Source organism: Rhinoraja longicauda, chromosome 1 (genome assembly GCF_053455715.1).
Source record: "Rhinoraja longicauda isolate Sanriku21f chromosome 1, sRhiLon1.1, whole genome shotgun sequence".
In the NCBI taxonomy this organism is placed as follows: Eukaryota; Metazoa; Chordata; class Chondrichthyes; order Rajiformes; family Arhynchobatidae; genus Rhinoraja; species Rhinoraja longicauda.
This window is the reverse complement of record NC_135953.1, coordinates 39206764-39233019: the sequence shown is the minus strand read 5'-3', so window position 1 is coordinate 39233019 and position 26256 is coordinate 39206764. Positions and strand designations below refer to the sequence as shown.

The 26256-nt window shown below is 40.8% G+C and overlaps 1 protein-coding gene across 1 annotated transcript in view; it reads right to left on the bottom strand.

The window, feature by feature from the left end:
• Positions 1–26256, bottom strand: part of gba2 (glucosidase, beta (bile acid) 2) — a 57379-nt gene that overhangs the window by 1765 nt on the left and 29358 nt on the right. Inside the window, exons 9-16 of the mRNA XM_078409874.1 lie at positions 21268–21452; positions 20311–20415; positions 18425–18532; positions 13618–13769; positions 3675–3781; positions 2676–2818; positions 2074–2189; positions 866–1057 (exon numbers count right to left, since the gene is read on the bottom strand). Coding sequence (XP_078266000.1) covers positions 866–1057; positions 2074–2189; positions 2676–2818; positions 3675–3781; positions 13618–13769; positions 18425–18532; positions 20311–20415; positions 21268–21452 — 1108 coding nt within the window. The remainder of the gene's footprint in view (positions 1–865; positions 1058–2073; positions 2190–2675; positions 2819–3674; positions 3782–13617; positions 13770–18424; positions 18533–20310; positions 20416–21267; positions 21453–26256) is intronic.

Below are 26256 nucleotides of genomic sequence, written 5' to 3'. Positions count from 1 at the left end.
AATTCCTACTCTGTATATGATCCCTTCATTGTACCCACGCAAGGCAACTTTGTAGGTGGAAGGCACGGATGACAGCTATAATGAAAAGGATTTAGAAGAGTTTCAAAGAAAGTCAGACAAATGCTTTCAGGAGTTTCCAGCATTTACAAGGTGTTTCTGGATGGTGTGCAGGCAAAATAAAATTGCAGCAGCACTGGGAAGTATTAATTTGACGATTGCTTTGTTGGGCATTAAATTTGTTCATATGGATTCCAGGATTACCTGTGCCAAGATTTCAACAGCCACAAAACTACACTTAAGTCTAGTATAAATTTAAAGCAAGCATATGTCTACATTCATATAAAACTGTGGATTTCAATTAGCTGCATCTACCAAGCAGACCTCCAGTAAGATGTTTGATCTGCTTCATGACATTCAAAATGTGACAAATATCTTGCAATCACGCATTTCTAAATTGTAGCAATTTCCATTAAAGGATTTGGATGAAATAGAGATTGGTGCAAACAGGCATCATTTGTAACTAAAATATGCTTATTAGCCAAACACTATTTTCAAATCTAGAAACTCAAACATGCAAACATTTCCTCAACTATAAACAAGCAGAATATTTTAATTTAAAAAAACAGATGTTGGAGATCTGTGAAGGGGCAATTCTTCACCACAACTGATGAAGAGATGGAGGATCAACAAAAATAACAATTTATTTCACATATCCTGCCTGATCCAGTGAGTATCCCCAGCTCTTTCACATTCCACCATTTCCAGTTAATTATTTTCAATTATTTTAGTCAAAAACAACACTATAAACATTTTACAGGAATAATGTGCGTAACCACGAGTTCAAAATTATATTTTAACAACTTACCTCTTGTATCATTGTGGCTGCCAGACCATAGACCACTCCTGTCCACACTTCATCTGACTGGACACTGGATGTGTCAATTGTACCGTCAGGTCGCATTCCATTTACTGCTCCCATTAATCCATTGGCAAAACTCATTACATTTAATTCATAAATAGTCTTTAGTGCACATTGTATATGAGATTTTGGAAATACCTGTAAATATAAAGCAAAATAGTTCAGACACAAATCCTTCAAATTCTCATTATTTTTATCCTAATCAGCTGAGATAATCAATTAAAATGTAACGTAGGAATGTGTGTTCAAATTTGGATTTCACCACTCAATGACAGATTTTATGAGATTAGCTGCCTGCATGTGGTCTGTATCACTCCATTCCCTGCCCCAAAGGCCCCTAAAAATGCAACACATCTTTACAGATTTTACATATTTACTGTACAAAATTTAAAATAAATTAAAGGCACTGCAGAGACTTTAGAGAGAGACTTTAGAGATACAACGCAGAAATAGGGCCTTCGGCTCAACGTGTTTGTACCGACCAATGATCACCCCATGCACTAACACTATCCTACACACTAGGGACAATTTACATTTTTCTTTAACCAAGGCCAATTAACCCAAAAACCTGTACATGTACAAAACCCATGCCATCAGAGGGAGAACGTACAAACTCCATACAGACAGCACCCGTAGTCAGGATCAAACCCGGGTCTCTGGCACTGTAAGGCAGCAGCTCTACCACTATCCCACCCAAAAACAGAGATCAGTACAATATAATTTAAATTTAAATTTATCTGAATCTACATGCTTTTTACTTTCCATTAAACTTTTTTACCATCTTGAAGTTTACTGAAGTGTTGCTGATTGAATGACATCTTTTTAATTAGTATTTAAAGACAATAGAGCTAATGAAACTCAAAATGAAACAATGGCGATCAAGAATGTTAACTATGCGCATATAAAACAACCAGGTTAATTACACGACTGAAACCATATGCCGTCAATAATTCATATCTACATTTTTCTGTGACGTTCAAGATGAAGCAGCAGCAATTTGTGTGGGTCAATACCAAAGAAGAGTTGAATAATCAAATGTTCCAAAACACCAATATGGCAAAGAAACCGAGCAATTACATTTATCCTCCAAAATAAACATTTAGAATTTTAATTGTCCGAATCAACATTGAAATTACCAAGTTCAATAGGATTACCTCATATTCACCATCTCCCAGGCCACAGGCACGTACAAACCACTGTCCAGCACACTGGTCTGACATCACACTGTTTGAATAGCACTTCTTACTGCTGTCATAATTGTAGTATTTGCCTAAAAGATTTCCAAAATTCATATTCAGTTGGAGATCAAACAAAGAATGCCACTTCAGACAATTCTGGACAGGATGGTGCTATCCTGCACTTAAATGTTGGTATTTACTACTATAAAAAACAACAAGTTTGGAAACCCCATGCAAATATGCTGGCTCAAAAGTTGCTGAACATGCGCTGCCAGTGATTTCCCAATTAATAATATTCCTTCATTGCCACAGATGGCTGTGGAGGCCAAGTTCTTGGATATTTTAAAGCAGAGATTGACAGGATCTTGATTAGTACGGGTGTCAAAATTACAGGGAGCAAGCAGAAGAGTTGAGAGGGAAAGATAGATCAGCCATGATTGAAGGGCTGAGTAGACTCGAGGGGCCAAATGGCCTATGCTCCTCTGACTAATGAAGTGATTGGTTCAAAGTAATTTTTTAGAAAAAATTGAAACCTCCAAGAAAAATCTGATAGCTCAGTTCACCATTCCAAAGCTTACCATTCCATAATAACCTCTCAAATGCTTCTTTCCCTCTTTTTAATATATCTTGGTATTTTTTGTATTCATCATCTTTTTTCAGGATCTCCGCCATTTTGCACATAGCACAGACAGATGCCAGCCAGAGCCCTCCACAGTAGGCGCTACAATGTGTGTAAGAGGTAAATTATTTAAAGAGTAGGGACATGGTTTCCTTATAGAAATACCCAAATAAAATTAGTTTGATGGACATACACATCAATATAGCTACAATCTAAAAAGCAAGCCAAAAAAAAAGAAAATACAAAGCAGGTTGGGCAGCATGTGAGGGAAAAGGAACCGTTAAGATTTCAGGTCAATGATTAGTTTAGATGAAAAAAAATTAATCGATCTTAAATGCTGATTATTTTGTTTCCTGCAGATGCTGCCTGACGTGCTGAGGATTTGTACATTTTTTGTCCTTATTTCAATTTTCCAGTTCCTAGAGTAAGCAGAAGCAGCTTCATAACTTCTGCTGCCTCAAATGCACGGAAGATGTTTTGACCAAAGTTAAATTTCACTTTACACTCAGAACTATCAAGGTGATCAGGTTTTTTAAAACAGATGTGATAATGCAATGAATTGGTGTATAACCAACCAAATCAAAGTTTATATCCGAAATCTAACAGCATAAACTAACGCAGTCATGAAGCAATGAAGATCATGATTCAGCTTATTGAGCATGCAGGAACAAGTAACCTAATCAGCACATCAACTAGCTTAATCGACTTAACATTTTTATCATCACTCTCTTGCAAACCATTTTGGGAAATGTTACTGTGTTAAAACACCGCAATGTTTACATATGCTTATTATCATCATTGAAAGAAACAGCCAAATCCAGAGGAGATTGCATGTCTAAGAAAAATCATTACACCAATGGAAGAGAAAAATCTGAAAAAACGGAATGAAAACATAAATTTCAATTATACAACAATTTATTTGTTTTAAATGATAAAAAATGACAAACATCTTTCCTACCTAGGTCCTGTTACAGCCCATCCATCATATGTCTGGTCTGCATAGCCAGAGTTTTCAATTAGTCCATCTCCATCAGTATCAAACTTTAACTCTGATTCCATGACAGCCTACAAGTAACAGTTATTCATTGAAGTTACATCCTCAGTTTATAACAGGTGTTTAATGGTTTAAGTCCCTCCTACTGAAAATTTACAATATAAATCCAGAATCCATAGAGGAAATAGGGTAGGTGTGCACTTTTGTCATTCTCAATGCTGTCAGCAAGAATACGGAAATACCCAAATACAGCGCTAAGACGTTAAAAAAATTTATTCTGTAGTCTATGTCTCATTACCAATCTCGTTGTACCCCTGTACAATGACAATAAAGATATATTGTATTGTATTGTATTGTATTAACAATTTTCTCCCATCAACTTTCAATTAGTTCCTAGGTATCAAATGTTAATTTCCCACTGCTGTGAGGAATAAGAATAAAGATAAAACAATCTAATCAATAAAAGGATTGGATTAAATTTTGTTGTGCATATGAGAATCAGAGTTATACAGCAGAGAAACAGGTCCTTAAGCCCAACTTGTCTGTGTCGACTAAATTGATTATCCAAGCTAATCCTGTTTTCTATCTCTACCCATCTGTCAATCATCCCTTCACCTACATGACCTATTATTTGCCAGGTTTTGCCACATCTCTACTTTGTTTCAGCTTTGACCCCAAATATCTCCTCCCCCATTGCATCCACCTGAAGGGTCCGACCCAAAACGTAATTTGTCCAATCCCTGCACAGATGCTGCCTGACCCACTGAGTTCTTCCAGCACTCTATAATTAGCTCCCATTTATCTATGTTTGGCCCACATCCTTATAAACGTTTCCTATTCATGTATCGGTCTTAATGTCTTTTAAACGCTGTACTTACACTCGGCTCTATCACTTCCTCTGGTAGACTGTTCCATATACCTACCACCCTGTATGAACAAGTCATATCCCTCAGATCTCTCAATTCTTTCCCATCTCACCGTAAACCTCCAATTTTAAACTCCCCACTGTGCAGAAAATTTCTGAGCATTCACCTCATCTACGTCCCTCATGATTTTATCTACTTCAATTAGGTCATCTCTCAGCCTCTTGCGCTCTAGGGTAAAAAGCCCCATCCTACCCTGTCTCTGCTATAACTAAAGTCGTCCAGTCTTGCTAACATCCTTGTTCATCTTTACTGCACCCTTTCCAGATGAATCATATCCTTTCTTTAGTTGGGTGACCAGAACTTCAGTGCTCAAAATAGTCTTACCAGTGTCTCATGTGACTGTAACATGATAAAATTAACACAAAACAGCCTCAAGCATTTAAAGGGAGAAAAAAGAAACTAACTGCATTTAAATATCAGCAAAAACACTTTTACTGCTTTTAGATGCACAAAATTGTAACTTTATTTACAACATTGTTTCTCACTTCATTTTTATTTACAAAGTGAACATTGATTTCCACCACTACGGTTTGAAAAAATGTAACTATATTTATTCAGAAAATAATACGAGTATTGCAATACATCTAATAGGAACCATAAAGCCAAAAATTATTTTAAAGAACACAATTAATGTAAAAGAAGTGGGAAAGAGATAAGTTAGTTTTAAGTCAGAGATGGTGGAGAAGCATGTTTAAACAGAGGGAAACATTTGCAATAGGTTGAGACTACATTGTCAATGGGAAGATTAGAGGATAGCAAAGGAGTGTCATTTAATGCAAATCACACAAGTCTGGATATGGTCAAGGAAAAAACTGTGCCAATATATAGACTTACAGCAAAAATGGCCAGTCCTGACAAACTGAAGCAGCAAGATTTGGGATGTTGAAAAATTCGCTGTTGAGTCCAGAAGCCTTCAACATATCCAGAGAAAAGATGAAGAGCTATTTTTTAAGACTGCATTTGGGTCTTACCATAGCAGCGCAGGAGGCTACAAACGAATAGGTTAGAGTGAGAATGGGATGGAGAATTAAATTAGCAAGGTTGCTTCTACCGACTTGAATGCAGCACGCAATAAAGCAAACACCCAATTTGTGCTCATGCTCTCATTTTAAACAAGATGTAGTAAACTAGATTGGCAAACATGCTTCACTGGAAAGGCAGCTCAATTGCCTGGATGTGGAACGGAAAGAGAATGAAGGACACATGTTTATCTGCTGCAGTTGCTTGGGAAAGTCCATTAGGACAGGAGTGGTTAGTTGGTACAGATAATAAATATGAATTGTGTTGGAGCTAGCAAAAATTGTAAAAGAGGATCCATTGAATGGGTTAGTTAGTGGGATGGAGTTAAAGGGCAACTCAATTCTTGCCCTTCCACAAGAAGGGATGATAGCAGAAATATAGAAATAAATGTGAAATGGCCAAGGGCTCTGTCCACTGTAATAGTGGGAAGGCCACTGTTCAAGGAGGAAGATATTTCAAAGACGAATGTGGACTGTCTCATCACAGGGACCTAGAAGAATGGAATTACACAAAAGTTTTCACTGTACCTATGTACATGTGACAATAAATTAAACACAACTCCTTACAGGAGACAGGTGGGGGGAAGTATGGTTAAGATTGTTGTGGGTAACAGACCCAGAAAGGGGAGACTGTAAAGATAAAAGCAGGATGGAAAATGGTAGCAAAAGTAATAAAACTTTCCTGCATAGATACAGGAAGCAGTATTAATGCAATTGCAAACAAACCAAAGAGTTGGCTGAGAAAGGGGTCCTAAATAGTACTAAAACAAATATTGTTCCACAAGGCAGAAAGGCATAACTTGAGTCCATGCGAGATCTCTTTGTAAAACAAAGTGCTAGAGTAACTCTGCAGATCAGACAGCATATCTCTCTGGTGGAAGTGGATGGGTGACATTTCAGGTCAGGACCTTTCTTCATATCCAATAGTCAGTCGCAAAATCTAAAGGATGGTCCTGATCTGATACGTCGCCTACCCATGCCCTCTGCTGACTGATGCGTTGAGTTACTCCAGCACTTTGGATTGTGTTCAAGGCATGATTCCAGCATCTGCAGTTCAAGAGATTCTTACGGTACTGCTTTGATCTGAAGAAGACAAGTCGTTTTAAAGTTCTTGTTCACTGCAACTTCCATCTGTGGCCTCCTGCATCAAGATCCAATGCAAGCTTGAAGAACAACACCTCATGTCCTATTTGCACATGTAGCAACATCCTGGTCTCAGTATCAAATTTGCCCACTTCTGATATAGAAGTAGCAGTTAGTTATCGGAAGGGACCCATCTGTGTTACTGACTCAGTTATTAGGCTACACTCTATATGCACATGACCATACTCAGAGACAGCTCTGATGCCATCTTTAAATTTGCCAATGATACCCACCATTGTTAGATAAATTTTGGGTAATATTGAGTCAGAGTACAGGAGTGGTCTGAGAACAACACTCTTGCTCTAAACGTTAGCAAGACCGAAGACTGGATCATGACTTTGGGACGCTGCCTACATTGGCACGGCATTGGTTGAGTCAACAGCATCATGTTCTTGGTGTTCACACCTCTGATGTTTTCACCTAGGTCCAGCATATTGATGCAATCGTAAAAACTCATCAATACCTCTACTTCCTCAGAGGGTTGAGGAGATTTGGTATATCATTGAATACTCTAATGAACTTCCAGAGGTGAATGAAGAAGATACTGTAAGTAAGCATGCAGGTACAGCAGGCAGTGAAGAAAGCTAATGGCATTATGGCCTTCATAGAAAAATAATTTGAGTTTAGGAGCAAGGAGGTCCTACCGTCGTTGTACAGGGCCCTGGTGAGACCACACCTGCAGTACTGTGTGCAGCTTTGGTCTCCTAATTTGAGGAAAGACATTCTTGCTATTGGGGGAGTGCAGCGCAGATTCACCAGGTTAATTCCCAGGATGGCAGTATTAAAATATGATGAAATAATGGATCGACTGGGCTTATATTCACTGGAATTTAGGATGAGAGGATCTTATAGAAACATATAAAATTCTTAACGGATTGGACAAGCTAGATGCAGGAAAAATGTCCCCCGTGTTGGGGGAATCCAGAACCAGGGGTCGCAGTTAAGGGGTAGGCCATTAAGGACTGAGATGAGGAAAAACGTTTTCACCCAGAGAGTTGTGAATCTGTGGAATTATCTGCCACAGAAGACAGTGGAGGCCAATCTGGAATTTTTTGAGGATGTAACAAGTAGAATATACAAGGGAGAATCAGTGGATGTGGTGCATCTGGACTTTCAGAAAGCCTTTGACAAGGTCCCACACAAGAAATTAGTGTGCAAAATTAGTGCACATGGTATTGGGGTAGGGCATTGTTTTGAATGGAGAACTGGTTGGCAGACAGGAAGCAAATAGTAGGAATTAATGGATTATTTTCAGAATGGCAGGCAGTAACTCGTGAGGTGCCACAAGGCTCGGTGCTGGGACCCGTTATTTGCAATATATATTAACGATTTAGATGAGGGAATTAAATGTGACATCTCCAAGTTTGCGGATGACACAAAGCTGGGTGGCAGTGTGAGCTGCGATGTGGATGCTATGAGGCTGCAGGGTGACTTGGGTGAGTGGGCAGATGCATGGCAGATGCAGTATAATGTGGATAAATGAGAGGTTATCCACCTAGGTGGCAAGAACAGGAAGGCAGATGACCTGAATGGTGTCTGATTAGGAAAAGGGGAAGTGCAACGAGACATAAGTCACTGAAAGTAAGCATGTAGGTACAGCAGGCAGTGAAGGGAGCTAATGGCATGTTGGCCTTCATTGCGAGAAGATTTGAGTTTAGGAAGCAAGGAGGTCCTAATGCAGTAGTACAGGGCCCTGGTGAGACCGCACTTGGAGTATTGTGTGCAATTTTGGGCTCCTAATTTGAGGAAGGACATTATTGCCATTGAGGGAGTGCAGTATAGGTTCACCAGGTTAATTCCTGGGATGGCGGGACTGACATATGATGAAAGAATGGGTCGACTGAGCTTGAATTCATTGGAATTTAGAAGGATGAGAGGGGATCTTATAGAAACATATACAATTCTTAAAGGATTGGACAGGCTAGATGCAGGAAAAATGTTCCTGATGTTGGGGGAGTCCAGAACCAGGGGTCACAGTTTAAGAATAAGGGGTAGGCCATTTAGGACCAAGTTGAGGAAAAAATGTTTTAACCAGAGTTGTGAATCTGTGGAATTCTCTGCCACAGAAGGCAGTGGAGCCCAATTCACTGGATGTTTTCAAGAGAGAGTTAAATTTAGCTCTTGGGGCTAAACGAATCAAGGGATATGGGGAAAAAGCAGGAATGGGGTACTGATTTTAGATGATCAGCCATGATCATATTGAATGGCGGTGCTGGCTCGAAGGGCCGAATGGCCTACTCCTGCACCTATGTTTCTAATTCACTGGATGTATTCAAGAGAGAGTTAGATATAGGTCTTAGGGCTAACAGAATCAAGGGATATGGGGACAAAGCAGGAACAGGGAACTGATTCGGGATGATCAGCCATGATCATATTGAATGTTGGTGCTGGGTCGAAGGGCCAAATGGCCTATTCCTGCACCTATTTTCTATGTTTCTATGTTGCAACACGGCCGGATTTAGTAACTCGAATGCCGAAGAACATGGAAGGCCGAAGGAAGGAGTGGACATTACCTATTCTTTCACATGCATTTACTTCTCCAACATCGACTGGACATACTGATGTGCTGCCTCAAGGCTGCAGCTATTATTACCAAAGTCGCACACCAACCTAACCACATTCTCAACTTGCTGATATCATTGGGAAGGTGGTATAGGAGCCCGAGAACTGTTATCTCTGATTTCAAGAACAGCTTCCTCTCATCAACTCGCAAATCATACGATACAACCATACACACAACGAACTACAACAGACGTTGTATAAAGTTGCACTACTTTGGCTTGCATTATTATGGTCTGGTTACTTAGTATAATTGATAAATATATATTATCAACAATAATACAAGTTATTTGTTGAAATTTTGCATAATCGTGCTTGTAAAAGTTGCAGCAAGTAAGAATCCCAGGACACGCCAATTAAACACTTTTGACTGTGGTTATTATTCCCATCTCCTTTAGTGCACCTTAACACGTTGTCTGCAATAAAACATGTTTCTTTGTTGCCCTCTAACTGCTTCTAATTCCTTTGCACCAGAACCCTGGTATCCTGTTTTTTGTACTAGCCTTCTTCCACATTCTCCAAGTTAAAACAAACTTGTTTCTCTTTTCAACTTCTTACACATGGTTGCCAACCTGAAACAGTCTTCTATTGATGCTTTATCCTGTTAAGTGTTCCTTTTCTCCAGAGATTGTGCCTGACCCTCTGAGTTACTCCAGTATTGTGTCTATCTTAAGTGTTTCCAGTACTTTGTTTTTGTTTCAGATTTGCAGCATCTGCCTTTTGCTTTTCAAAATATTCATGAAATGTAATTACATATGTTCCAGCCAATATGTATAAAGTTCTCAAAGAGATTGTAATTGAACAGTTTGTCATGTATATTTTATACCCTATGACCACACTTCCCTCCTTGTGTGCCACTTTGATCCTGATTAATAGCAAATAGGCCAGGAGGAGCTAAAGACCAGCACAGTGAACAGCACCTGGCAGCTGGAAAACACACAGCTCCAGACAATTCTCTGAATGAGCCGAGGCTACAGCCAGGGGAACAACAGTTGCGTCCAATTAGCTGTTGTCGGATTGACCCACCTGCACCTAGTCACCTTCCTCCTCAAAAACTAAGAAAAAAAAGAATGAAAGAAAGTGGGAAATCTCCCATCTCGCAGTGTTTCTCTTTAGCAGGCTTGGAATGAGCCCAAGTTCGCCAGCTCCTCCTCTTCGAGGCCAAGACTGAGTCATGGGTCAAGCCATAGTCTGCCCACACCTCCTCACCTGCCCACAGACAATAAAGGACTGTGCCCCCACACTGATTGCTAAGACTGAGCCACCAGTACAAGCCCTAGACTGCTGGTGCCCCCTTTGAGGCCAAGACTGAGCTTTCAGGATGTTCAAGGCCGAGGCCGCATGCACCTCCTTCAAGGGCAGGACTGAGCTGCTGGGACAAGCCCAAGACCACCACAGCAGGGCCAAGACCAAGCTGCCAGGGCAAGCCCATGTCCACTAGCTCCTCCTCTTTAAGACCAAGGCTGAGCTGCCTAGACATGCCCAAGACTGCCATTGCCTCCTCTTTGCATCAAGGCTAAGCTGCCGAGACAAACCCAAGATTGCGAGCGTCTCCTCACTTGCCCACAGCCGACGAGGAACTGCGCCCCCACACAGGCCCAGACCTGGTTGTCACTATCGTCCTTCACTATAAATAAACTATATTACACAAGTTCACCCCACAGAGTATGTTGGTGTAGTCATTGTCAACCCGGCACCAACCCATACCCATATATATCAATTGAGCTTAATGTCCCAAAGAATAAAATTTCTGACAATGTATCATTACTGGCACATTACTGGTGTGCAGAGATTATAATTTGGATCTTAACACCTAATTGTTAAATTCAGATTGAGTTTTACAAATTTCAGACTCAGCATCTCTTGAAACCAAATCCGACATATCACAAATGTATTTTTGCTGCCTCATATAACCACAAAGAATGATACAAGCCCACTGTGATCTTAGACATGCATGACATGTATTCAATGACATGGAATGAAACACACAAGACAACTTGTTCACCAGAGCTACTGGACCAAAAGGTTCAACAAAAATGAATTGTCATCTATTCACCAACATGACTTGTAACATTACAAATAAGCTCCCATACAATCCCAATTGTGGGCCATGTACCAACAAAAGTTTCTCATATCAACATTAATTTTAAATTAAATGTCACCTATTCCTTCTCTCCAGAGATGCTGCCTGACCCGCTGTATTACTCGAGCATTTTGTGTCTACCATTAATTTTAAGCAGCTAGTTCCAACTTTTCTTACTTCTGCAGAACTGAACGCTTAAGCTTGACCACAAAATTTCTCCTTATTTTGCTTTGGAATTAGTAGCAATTGGTTACCCACTGTCATTACTCTCATAAATTTGTGTAGGCATCTACACTGATTCTTATGAATCAAGCAATTCCCAAACAATGTAGATACTTAGTGAAATATATTTGACAAGCTTTCATTGTGACCAATATGCACTATTCAGTTTAGATACTACTTTGGCATTGGGCTTGGTTTTCCTGGTTGAACGCTTATCCTGGTGTTATAGCAAAAGTAGTGTGTTTTAATAGTAAGTAATGAACTTTGTCTGGATTTTAAATCGCATTGCTTGAAGCTTAATACCATAGATTTGAGTTCAATGCAATTCAGTCAAAAGATGGCTCAGTACCCAAAGTTTAGAGATATAGCATGGAAACAGGGCTGTCAGCCCACTGAGTTCATGCTGACCAAAGATCACCTGTTCACACCAGTTCTGTTATCCCACTACTACTTCTATGTTATCATCCATGCCCTACACATTAGTGGTAATTTACAGAAGTCAATGAACCTACAGATCCACACATCTTTGGGACGTGGGAGGAAATCGGTGCACGCGGAGAAAAGCCACATGGTCACACAGAGAAAGTGCAAACTCCACAGAGACAGCACACAAGATCAGGATCCATCCTGGATCTCAGGCACTGAGACACGAGCTCTCAGTTGTGCCACTGTGCTGCCCTGTAACATGACGCAGAATTTAGGTTGTAAGTTACTAATTTTCAAAAGAAGATTTGTCAAAGTCAGTTGATACACCTTGCAAATTAAATTTGAAACCATTCCCAGAACATCCTGTTTTGTTGTTCATTCATTTTATACATAAAGAATTTGATTTCTTAATGTGGACAGGATTCACGTTAATTGTTGCATGTTAAACTTAATTTGCTGGTTTAATTATCCAAATTATAAATCCTCAAGAGCAAGTAACCACAGTTAATTACCAGACCAAAAGAAACTGTGTTTGAATAAGCTGAGGCAAAATAAAAATGGTCAACAATTAAAATTACAAAAATTCCAGACGAAATGGATTCCATGCAGAGCTCAGTGTCAAGAGTGTAAGAACAAGATCTGGCACTATCAATTTTAGACTTAATAGGATAGAGAAAGTCAGACTTGCATCACTTGGAATGGGTGAATGTCAGAGGTTCAAAATATTTGTTCTATAATATTTTAATATTAATCCAGTTTGAATATTCACCGTTTCAATATTAATCCAGTTTTGTGTTTTGAATCATTTGCTGATGATCAACTATGCAACTCAATTAATTTTGACCAGAGACTCATCAAACATTATTCTAATTTATATATGCACAAGTTTTTGAAACAGTGAAAATAATTTGAAACAATGCTTTCGTTGATTTAGAAATTGGGCATTTTGGTATTTTAATTTAAGAAGTTAGGGAAAGGGATTCAAAGCATTAGGTTAGCTATTTAGCTTTTAAAAAGTCCCTATGAATTAGTTGGTAGACTGATTAAAGGAAAGTTGTGGAAAATCTATCTAAAGTGTGGTGGGAACGCAAAGAACTACAGATGCTGGAATCTTGAGTAAAATAAAGTACTGAAGTAATACAGCAGGTCAAGCATCACCTCTGGAGAACTGCCATAGGTGACATTCTGGGTTGGGAACCTTCTTTAGATTGGAGAGGTGAGGACGACAATTCAATACCTGAAAAGGTGGCAGAAGCAAAAACCTCATCACATCTGATGCACACTTCCACAAGCAATTGGGAAATTGCAAGACCACAGATAGAAAACAAGAGTAACCCACAGCTCAACTTTGTTAGGAATGGGCTGATTGGACTTGTAGGCTATATTTTTTTTATGATTAAAAGGTATACAGAACAAAGAGTGGTCATCAACATTTACAAATAGATTCTAATGCCAAAAGAGAGTTGAGAACCACTGGTTTATTGAAGTCACTCTAAATACATGCTACTGCCCCATTAAAATCTACATACCTGACAGACAGGCCACATGTCTTCAAGGTAAGTGCCATCATCAGTTAGATAGTAGTCTCTATACACTTGTAGAACAAATTTCAAGTTTAGATCTTTCCAGTCAGCTGTGTCATGAATCAAGTAAGCATTGACTCTCTCCCAGGGTTCATCATCTGTTGAAAAATATTTAAGTTATTGTGTTTGTTTTTAAAAACCAGAATCAAATTTGTTGAGTATATATTTGAATAAAAATAGTATATTCTACGAAATAAAAACTGAAAGGCTCCTAGAAGACACAGACACACTCTGGATAGAGCTCCAAAGTAATTACTTTATCAAAAGATACCCATGCAAGATAAAGTCCTCCCCAATGGAACTCTTTCCTCCCCAATGGTACTCTTGATATTTCTATTTACCATAGACATTCAATAGTAGCATTTCTGGATTGTTAAACCAAAAGTATTAATTTGTATTTAAACTGTAAAGTGAATATAATGTCAGTTGAGTTGTTAAGTTTAACCATTTGTTATCTTGTGCATTGAGAAAATATAAATCTCAAAGTTTATGATCTTTGTTCAAAAACTCCACACCTAGTCAAAAGAAAAATTATTGCTTATATTCTCTAGACCTATCCATTATATTCAATTCCCAGCTGAACTTGGAAAAGCATAACTGCACTAAAGGTTATGCACTAAAACTTCTCCTTTGACTCCTTCTACTTCCTCCAAACCAGAGGCGTAGCTATGGGCACTCGCATGGGCCCTAGCTACGCCTGCCTCTTTGTCGGGTACGTCGAACAATCCCTGTTCCGGGCGTACACCGGCCCCATCCCCGAACTCTACCTCCGCTACATCGACAACTGCATTGGTGCTACCTCTTGTACCCATGCAGAACTCACTGACTTCATACACTTCACTTCCAATTTCCATCCTGCCCTTAAATATACCTGAACTATCTCCAACATCTCCCTTCCGTTTCTGGACCTCACCATCTCCATCACAGGAGACAGACTAGTGACGAACATTTACTATAAACCCACTGACTCGCACAGCTATCTGAACTACACTTCTTCCCACCCGGTCCCCTGCAAAAAGTCTATCCCCTACTCCCAATTCCTCCGTCTACACCGCATCTACGCCCGGGATGAGGTGTTTCACACTAGGGCGTCAGAGATGTCCTCATTCTTCAGGAAACGGGGCTTCCCCTCTTCCATTATAGATGAGGCTCTCACTAGGGTCTCTGCTACATCCCGCAGCTCCGCTCTTGCTCGCACTCCCCCCACTCGCAACAAGGACAGAATCCCCCTCGTTCTCACCTTCCACCCCACCAGCCAGCGGATCCAACAAATCATCCGCCAACATTTCCGACACCTACAACGGGACCCCACCACTGGCCATATCTTCCCATCCCCTCCCCTCTCTGCGTTCCGCAGAGACTGTTCCCTCCGCAACTCCCTGGCCCACTCGTCCCTTCCTACCCAAACCACCCCATCCCCGGGCACTTTCCCCAGCAACCGCACGAGATGCAACACCTGTCCCTTTAACTCCCCCCTCAACTCCATCCAAGGACCCAAACAGTCTTTCCAAGTGAGACAAAGGTTCACCTGCACCTCCTCCAAACTCATCTATTGCATCTGCTGCTCTAGATGTCAACTTATTTACATTGACAAAACCAAGCGCAGGCTCGGCGATCGCTTCGCTCAACACCTGCGCCGCATTGACCAAACTGATCTCCCGGAGGCCGAGCACTTCAACTCCCCCTCCCATTCCCAGTTTGACCTTTCTGTCATGGGCCTCCTCCAGTGCCATAGTGAGGCCCACCGGAAATTGGAGGAACAGCACCTCATATTTCGCCTGGGCAGCTTGCAGCCGAGTAGTATGAACATCGACTTCTCCAACTTTAGATAGTTCCTCTGTCCCTCTCTTCCCCTCCTCCTTAACAGATCTCCCTCTATCTTCCTGTCTCTACCAATATCCTTCCTTTGTCCTGCCCCCGACATCAGTCTGAAGAAGGGTCTCGACCCGAAACATCACCCATTCCTTCTCTCCCGAGATGCTGCCTGACCTGCTGAGTTACTCCAGCATTTTGTGAATAAAGGTTTGATAAATGTTTTGTCCATTTAAGGAAACAGTGGAGGAGCTGTCAAGGATATTATTAAATATACCTGCTGTACATGCTTTAATTCTGCTGCCAAATATCTTGTACGTTTGAATTATAATATCCGAACTACAATTTAGAGAAAATTCTTGATCAGATTGGCCAATTGTAAATATCTCTGGAAATAGCTTGGGCTATTTTAAATACTTTATCCAATTGCCATGCCCATCTTCTGATGAAAAGTAATTAAATCATGGGCACACACATTGGTCTATATAAAAGGGAGTATAATTTCAAAAATATTAACACACATTCAACAGAGCAAGCAACAAACAGAGGTCTTTCTCCATTTTATTGCTCCATCACATTCTCGGCAAGGTTTTCAGCCTGAAGTAGTTTTCTTGTGCCACTAAACAAAAATAGAAGTGTTTATGATTACTTCCTAGGATCTGAAAAGCAGTATGGGATTGGAATTTTGGATAGTACCATCAAGGTGGATTAGTCTCACAGACAGCCTTGACCCACTGCAGTCCGCCTAATGTCGTAACAGGTCTACAGCAGACACCATCTCCCTGGCCCCAAACTCACTGGAATATCTAGATAACAAGGACACTATATCAGATTCCAATTTATTGACAGTACTCTGCCTTCAACACCACAATTCCAACCAAACTAGTTTCCAAACTCCTGGAACTATGGGGACAATTTGCAGTAGCAAATTAACCTACCAGCACATCTTTGGGATATGGAGAAAAACTGGAGCACTTAAGGAAAACCCAGCAAATCAAAAAAAATACTGCAAATATGACACACATAACAAGTATAGTCAAGATAAAACTAGATTCACAAAATGTAATATACTGGAAAAATATGCTTTTTGGAAGAAAAATGCAATACGTGCTAAAAAGTGAAATTTTAAAGCTGCTGCCAGTATGAAGATGAATATATTGATAAGCCTTTCAAGATACCCAGGATCTTGAGTTTCAAAGCACAGCAGGGAAGAGTGGAATTAAATACATAGTGCCGCCATTAGCACAATAGGTCAGATGGTCTCCTCCTGTACTACAAAAATATAATTGACATTTGTATCTGGAAAATATATCCTGACTCAAGAAATACAAAAGCAATATGTTGGCTCAGAATAACTCAAGAAGTTAAAAAAATTGAGATAAATAGCTCTTCACATCCTCAGTATGTGTCAAACTGTTTCACAGTTGAATGCTGAAGTACATTTTTTAAAGCAAATGTGATAAGAGAATTTATAGCAGCATTGTTAAACGGAGATGAGGAAGAACTTTTTCAGTCAGAGAGTGGTGAAGGTGTGGAATTCTCTGCCTCAGAAGGCAGTGGAGGCCAGTTCGTTGGATGCTTTCAAGAGAGAGCTGGATAGAGCTCTTAAGGATAGCGGAGTGAGGGGGTATGGGGAGAAGGCAGGAACGGGGTACTGATTGAGAGTGATCAGCCATGATCGCATTGAATGGCGGTGCTGGCTCGAAGGGCTGAATGGCCTACTCCTGCACCTATTGTCTATTGTCTATTGTCTATTGACCTAGAAAGCAACTTCTGACATCCATAATTACAAAAATTTAGAAAGCTTCTCCACAAACTTTACTACATTGATGCAACGCTGACAAATTCAGTAACAAATTATGAGCATCAAATTACTAAACTACTTATTACTCACTGAATAGGCCAAATATTAATTAAGGTTTAATGAACTTTTAAGTGACATTATAAAAATCACCACCAAACATGAAACCACTGAAAATCTACAAATTCAGATTTGGTACCTACTTTGCGCAGCACATCGCGATGCCAACAAACCTCCAAGACAAAACCCTAACAGCTTTTTCATATGATTAAGTAGCCTGGGCAGTTATGAATAAAGTAACCATTTGAAGATTTATAAAAGACATTGGAAAATATAGGAATGGGAATTAGGGAAAGGAACAAAGAAGCATGTATAAATTAACTAATATTTCAGAGATACCCTTGATCAGCATCACGCAAAGTACAATTTCTCTTATTAATTCCTCATATAAGCAACCTTCCGTCGCTTCCAAGGTAAAGTATGCCAGTGATTCTGACTGGACAGAGTGAAGAGAGAAGCAGGTGGCAGGTTGAGCGGGGTGTGGACAATAACAATAACAGCAGGTAAGGTGGGAGGGAGCGCCACAGTGAATGAGCGCGTCCTGCCGGTGGTGGCAGCCTGAAGAAAGCATCGCACCAACAGCGTGTGGTGGGTAAAGGATTCGCTGGTGCATTTTGCAAATCGGGAGTAGGGTTGGAACCCTGGGCTCTAAACACCTGGGGAGATGGTGGGAGCCTGGGATGGGTCGGCAGGTCATTCCACACACATTCAGTTTCCATTTTATATATTTTTATTGAGGTTTCTGGCACTCCATGTCATTAGCAGGCCAGTGGTGCATTGGCGTTCATTATCACGTGATATCTGTTGGTACAGTAAACAGATCTTTCAGAAAGGCTGTGGAACCAAGGGTGCCGGAAAATTGGTCTTCAACTTGGCTTGACATGTTTAAAAGACTCAAAAAGTTATAGAAAGACAGTGATGGGAATACATTTGCAGATCTCCAGTTCGGGTAGTATGGATGCTAATTAAAGAACATAAGGAATTACAATCTTTTAAAAGACATTTTGAATAAAGAAAATTTCACAATTATGAACAAGAATAAAGGTTAAATTTAACACTACCACAGACACAAATTCTCACCTGGATCTCCAATATCATGTGGGACCACATTTAGTGTATTCACTTTTGCTAATCTTCCAGTCATTAGGTGTATTCGTTGTGTACAGTCTTCCTTCATTACAACAGCAGCTAAGAGTAAAGTTATTTTTTGTCTGAAAACTACCAGGAGACTTTACAAAGGCATGCTTTTATATGCAAACTAAAATATAAGTCACGTGTCAAATGTTACACTAACGCAATATTAAATCAGATTCATAGGTGTTTTTACTAGCAAATCCCACCTGCCTTACAATTAGAAACATAGAAAATAGGTGCAGGAGGATGCCATTCGGCCCTTCGAGCCAGCACCGCCATTCATTGTGATCATGGCTGATCGTCCCCAATCAATAACCCGTGCCTGCCTTCTCCTCATATCCCTTGATTCCACTAGCCCCTAGAACTCTATCTAACCCTCTCTTAAATCCATCCAGTGATTTGGCTTCCACTGCCCTCTGTGGCAGAGAATTCCAATTGAGTTTACTTCTATTTCCCATGATAAAGCTGTGTGTTATTGATGTGAAGGCATGCGCGCATATGCTGTCTAGAGGTTGCTAGGGAGCACTAATGGGACAAATTAAACAGGGTGGTGGTTCAGAAGCTTGCTCTCAACTTCTCCAATAAATAGTCAGAGTGATACAGTGTGGAAACAGGCCCATTGCCCAACTTGCCCACACCGGCCAACATGTCCCAGCTGCACTAGTTGCACCTGCCTGCATTTGGTCCATATCCCTCCAAACCGGTGCTATCCATGTACCTGTCTAATTGTTTCTTAAACGTTAGTATAGTCCCAGCTTCAAAAACCTTCTCTGGCAGCTTGTTCCATATACCCACCTCCCTTTGTGTGAAAACGTTATCCCTCAGATTCCCATTAAATCTTTTCCCTTTCACTTTAAACCCATGTCTCTGGCCCTTGATTCACCTACTCTGGGCAAGAGACTCTGTGCATCTACACGATCTATTCCTCTCATGATTTTATACACTTCTATAAGATCACCCCTCATCCTCCTGCGCACCAGGGAATAGAGTCCCTATAGGTCAAACCCTCCAGTCCTGGCAACATCCTTGTAAATCTTCTCTGTACCCTTTCCAGCTTGACAACATCGTTCCTATAACATGCTGCCCAGAAACTGAACACAATACTCTAAATGCAGTCTCACCAACGTCTTATACAACTGCAATTTGACCTTCCAACTTCTATACACAATACTCTGACCGATGAAGGTCAATGTACCAAAAGCCTTTCTGACCACCTTACCGACCTGCGATTCAACCTTCAAGGAACCATGCACCTGCATTCCTAGATCCCTCTGCTCAACAACACTCCCCAGAGCCCTTCCTGCCCCTGTTAAGACTTCGTAATGGTTTTAATTAAACCATTGAAGTTTGTCAGAAACTTAAAAGCTCTTTTAAGGTGTGCTCTCAAATTTTCAGCAACCCAGCCAAAAGCAGACATTTACTACTCTGGAGTAGGAAACAAATTCAGTGATGACAGCTTTACCAACTTTCTGATTTAAATGTGCAACATTTTATGTTTGTGTTTTGTTATGCATTTTCAGCAAGAATAAAAAGATTTGCAATTAAATATTAGTTTTCTAAAAGACAAATGCACAGAAAATAAAAAACCTAAATGGTAAAATTAGCACTAGCATTTAATAAATGCAAAATAAATCTTAAAATAGAAGAAATACAATGGTGTTTTTATTACACTTGGACAAAATCAGTTATTTTCACAATACGTCCAATGGCAATTCTTTAAATGAGTATTGTAATGTTTTTAACAAATTTTTATAGATAAAGGTCTGGTAATTATTTTTGGACCATGAAATTTGAATGCTTCATTTTTGAAAGGAACACTAAATATCACTTACCGATATCATATTGGAGACTAATTTCTAATTTGGGCCACAGCATGATTAGTGCAAATGATGCATAAAAATGTACATCATAGGTGTTGTACATTCGATATTCTTGTCCTACAATGCAAAAATAAAACCATTTACATTACAGTACATTTCATCGCTTTTCATCGCTGGTGCGGCTCGGCCGCGGGACTTAACATCGCCCGGTGCGGCTCGGCCACGGGACTTAGCTGCGCAAGGCTTGGTCGCGGGGCCTTTCATCGCCCGGCTCGGCCGCGAGACGTTTCAGCGCCCGGTGCGATTCGGCCGCGGGGACTTCCATCCCCTTGCGGGGACTGTGCGGGTCGGTCGGGGACGAGCTGTCTGTCCGTGGGCGTGGGGAAGAGAGTGGAAGTTTTGTTGCCTCCATCACAGTGAGGGGGTGTTTGGAGTCACTGTGATGGACGTTTGTGTTGGGGTTATGTGTCTTGTGTTCTTTTTTTTATTTTTATGACTGCTATGTAGTTTCGTTCGGTACCTCGGTACCGAATGACAAATAAAGCTCTGTTATACTGTTATACTGTTATAATTCAATATGTGCATCTCCATTAGATAGTAGCAAATAATATGCAATTCCTTTGGGTACACATTTATTTCTATCCACTGTATTTTGCAAGATCGCATGCTAAACTAAGAGACCAATTGCACGTCAGGAACTTTGGAATTGCTAATTTGATAGAAAAAGCCGTTTTCCAATTAAAACAATCCGATCAAAAGTTCAGTTAAAAAGGCACAATTTCTAGTGTTTAAAAAACATAGCACTACCAAACTACAAATTATGTTTAATTTTCAAATTTAATGAACTCATCATACTTGGATTAACCTTAAAGGGGTGAAAGAGTAAAGTACGTCATGCTGGGATGAAGACTAAACTGAACCCTGTTGGGATACGCGCACACACTTATGGAACATCTGCAGTACATATACCTTCTAAATATGCAAATCGCCCATATTCCTTCAGCACTTTAGGTAGAGGTGGAAGTCCAGCTGTCTGACTACTAAAGTCATTTGTTATATTTAAATCATCAGGCACCTGTATCCAGACAGTCCCTCCATCAGATAAAAAATATAGTTCATTAAATAAGGCTGATTTATACCAGTCAGGTAATTGGCTGCAAAATAGGAAAATGTGAAATTAAAACCCTAAATTTTGTTCTATAAAGAAAAGAAAACAAGAAAAATTTTACATAAATGTAGCTTTGGGCACATCCAACAAAAAAGTTACTAGTTAACCAGAAATAAAGAGATACTTTCACCAACTCAGAAATGGGAGATTCAATGTGAAAATGGGTAGAAAAACGTGAGGTACCTCCAGAATGCAGTTTTTGAACAGCATCCAGCAAATAAACACATCCTTTCTAAATAGCAGATCTGCCATCATAGAATGTGGGCATATATTCTTTGAGTTGTTACAAACAAATTTCCTCGGTACAGTACAAACACAAATACATAAAATAAACTCTGCACCTTTTAGCTTTTGCTCAACATCAGGAATTTGAGGATTACAGTTTATTTGAACAAATTCCACGCCTTTCCAGAAAACTGGGTGCATGCTTGTGGACAGATTTATTCTATTACTGAGTAACTTTACTGATGAGTGGAGTGGAGGGGTGAGTGGAGGGGTGGGCAAGGTCATGTGGTGTCACAAGTAGAAAGGGTGGTGAACGCAGCTTTTGTTACAATGGCCTCCATTAGTCAGGGTTTTGACCGTAGAAGTTAGGATGTATTGTTATAGTTGTACAAGATGTTGGTGTGGCCTCACTTAGAGTATTGTGTCCAGTTTTGGTTACCCAGCTACAGGAAGGATGTTAAGCTGGAAAAAGTGCATGAGTTAAAGGGAGTGGTTGGGCAGCCTATGACTGTTTCTTGGAGCACTGGAGGTTGAGCGGAGATCTTATAGTGCACAAAATCATGAGGGGGATAGATAGGGTCAATGCCAAGAATCTTTTTCCCAGGGTATGGGAATTAAAAGCTAGAGGGCATAGGTTCAAGGTGAGAGGGGAAAGATTGAATAGAAGCCTGAGGGACAATGTTTTCCACACATATGGTAGTGGATATATGAACAAGCTGCCAGAAGAAGTAGGTCAAAAGAATCAAAGTCATACAGCATGGAAACAGGCCCTGCTGCCCAAATCATCCATGCTAACCAAGATGCCCCATTTGCCCGTGTTTGGCCCATATCCCACATCCTGTACAAGTGTAATTTAAATACTGCTATAATACCTGGCTCAATTACCTCCTCTGGCAGCTAGTTCCATATACCCAGCACCCTCCGAGTGAAAAAGTTGCCCCTCAGGTTCATAATAAATCTGGCCCCTCTCATCTTAAACCCATGTTCTTTATTCCCCTACCCTGGGTAAAAGACTGCGCATTCATCCCATCTATTTTCCTTGTGATTTTATACACCTCTACAAAAATCACTCCTCATTTTCCTGCGCTCCAAGGAAAAAGTTCTAGCCTACCCAACCTATCCCTATAGCTCAGGCCCTCGAGTCCAAGCAACTTCCTCAAATCTTCTCAGCACTCTGAGAACAAAGTCATTATTTGCTCTCAATTCAAAATTTCCCTTGAGAAGTTGTCAGAGCACCTTTTTCTTGAACCATTGCAGACCTTCATGCGATGGTATTTCATCAAGGAGTTTGAGGATTTGGACACTATGATAATGAAAGAGCAACAATATATTTCTGTCAAAATGTTTTTATATGAATATGAGAAAATTCTTGAAGCATTTTCTCTATCTTTATGGGCATCTCTTGCAATTATTGAACTTATAATTGAATTGATATTTCAAGAATCTGGTATTAAACATGCACAAAATGCAGTCCATCCACAGGAACTGGTTCAGCAGGATCACAGTCTCAAATGGAGGCAACAACTCGAGAGAGAGAGAGAGAGAGAGAGAGAGAGAGAGAGAGAGAGAGAGAGAGAGAGAGAGAGAGAGAGAGAGAGACAATGATACCGGCTCAAGATTTCTGACAACAGATTTTACAGAAGCAGCAATGACAGCATTTCTCCAGGGCTTTTAGGCATCAAATTCAGATTGTCCACTACTCTGAGGCATACAGAACGGTAGAGATCACCACTGCTTGGTAGACCACGGGTTATAGTTCTGTTCTTTGAACATTCTTTCCTGTCAGCTAAAGACTGCTCCAGCATATTGGATACAATATGACTGTCACTGATATATACCTTCAAAGAGCTGTTTCCTGAGATGTGAAAACTAGACCAAGTTTTTGTTTGTATCATTACTGATTTCAAACAGTGGGTGGCACAATGGTAGAGTTGCTGCCTTGCAACGCCAGAGACCCAGGTTTGATCTTGACTATGGGTTCTGTCTGTATGGAGTTTTCTCCCACACCCCAAAGTCCTACAGGCCAATTAGCTTCGGTAAAATTGCAAATTATACCTAATGTGCAGGATAGTGCTAGTGTATGGGGATCACTGGTCAGTATGGACTCGGAGGGCCAAATGGGCTGTTTTTCGCTGTATCTCTAAACTAAATGTTATGGGGCAATGATCCTTCGTTTCTGATGTTTGATAAAAGATCTATCCATTTGTATGCTTCAATGAAGTTATGATTTGAAGCCTACTTCCAAACATTCATGTACACAAGTATCAGATGAACACTGCAAAACACAAAGTGCTGGAGTAACTCAACAAGTCAGGCAATGTCTGTGGAGGAAATGGATAGGCAACATTTCAAGCTGTGACCCTTATTCAGAATCTGAGAGGGTCCAGACCCAAAACGTCACATGTCCATTCAATTTATAGATGCTGCCAGAGCCAATTACTCCAGAACAATGCGTTTTGCTTAAGGTTCCAGCATCTGCCATTCCTGGTGTCTCCACCTGAACACTTTAATTGAAAATCCAGGTGGATGTCATCTTGTTTCGTGAATGGAATTGAAGATGCACCAGTTACCTATTCATCCTATTCTAACAGATAAATATTAAAGGAATATTGAGATGAGATAGTGTTACTTGAGCCGTCCACATTGGGATTGGATCTATGATGGACTTACTAGTTAGGATCATGGATTCCCCAACAAGATCTAATGGTCCCTCCTCGAGTTACATAGAAACATAGAAGATAGTTGCAAGAGTAGGCCATTCGGCCCTTCGAGCCAGCACCGCCAATCAATATGATCATGACTGATCATCCAATACCAGTATCCCGTTCCCACTTTTTCCCCATATCCCTTGATTCCGTTAGCCCTAAGAGCTATATCTAACTCTCTCTTGAAAACATCCAGTGAATTGGCCTCCTCTGCCTTCTGTAGCAGAGAATTCCACAGATTCACAACTTTGGGTGAAGATGTTTTTCCTCATCTTAGTCCTAAATGGCCTACCCCATATTCTTAAACTGTGACCCCTGATTGGATCATCTACATATTTTAAGAAACTGTCCTGGATACACCTAATAAATTCTGCCCCATTTACACTAAGTAACCACCAGTCAATATTGGGGAAGTTGAAGTCAGCCACCATGACAAACAACCCTGTTGCTTTTGCATCTTTTGATAAACATCTGCATATAAGTTCCTGTTTCTCCCACTGGGTATTGCAGGGCCTTTAGTTTACTCCCATTAGACTGATTGCACCTCCTATTTTTGAGCTCTACCAAAAATGCCTCAGCAAACAAACCCTTTAGTATGTTTGCTGAGTGTCGCAGTGATGTTCTCCCTGATTAGTAAAGGAGCACCATCTCTTTCACCCCTCTCTATCACATCTGAAACATTAAAACTCTGGAATGCTGGTCTGCTTCTCACAACCAATTCTCTTTAGTGGCAACATCAGCCCCAGGCAGGAATTCAGGGTCTAAGTTCATCTGTTTTCCCTATGTTACACCAGCACATCACAGCAACATCACTCCGGCCAGACATGATCATCACCTCCGAAGTGACAAAACAGCTGATCATTCTGGAGCTGACAGTGCCCCGAGAAGAGCGTATTGAAGAAGCAAATGAGAGGAAATGCGCAAAGTACCAGGAACTGGTGGAGATATGCCAGGAAGGAGGCTGGAAGACATGCCACCAAAACCCACAGAGGTGGGCTATAGAGGCTTTGCAGGATGCTCACTCTGCAAAGTCCTCAACTAATTGGGCATTACAGGGCTGGCAAAGAAGAGGCCCATTCAATCCGCAAGTGAAGCCACAGAGAAAGCCACTAGGTGGCTTTGGATTAAGAGGGCTGATCCGTGGGCGGTTGCTGCTGGGACACGTCGGGGCCTGATCAACCCCGGTTGGGTCGCCTGGGCGAGGGTGTCTGATGTTGTGGGACCCGAAACACTCGATGACCCCAGGTCACATCACTGAGGATGCGTCCCAGTGCATCCAAAAGATGTATCTTGCACATTCGCATTGAAATAAACTCTCCAGCCCATCAGCTTCACCATATTCTTTTACATCTCCCTGCTTGTCCTTCTTTTGAGAATTACACATCCCAGCCTCCACCTTCTCATCACTCCTTCCATTTGCTGACCTTCTGCTCTGGTTCCCAGCCTCTTGCCACTAGTTTAAAACTTCCCAAGTAGAACCGGTGAATCTCTGCAAGGATATTGGACCCATCCAGTTGAGGTGCAACACGTCCCTCTTGTACAGGTCACCTCTGCCGCAGTAGAGATCTCAAATGTTCAACAAACTGAAACCCCGGCCCGTGCACCAACTCCTGAGCCACACTTTCATTAATACTACCTTCCTATTCCTACTTTCATCAGCACACAGCACTGTACATAAGCCTGAGGTTATTACCAAAGTTCCTGCTTTTTAACCTGTTACCCAACTCTTTATATTCACTCAACAGGAATTCATACCCTTTCCTACCCATATCATTTGTCCCAGCATGCACAATGATTTCAGGTTGCTGCCCCCCTCTCCTTGAGAATGTTTGCAGCCACTCCAAGACATCCTGGACCCTG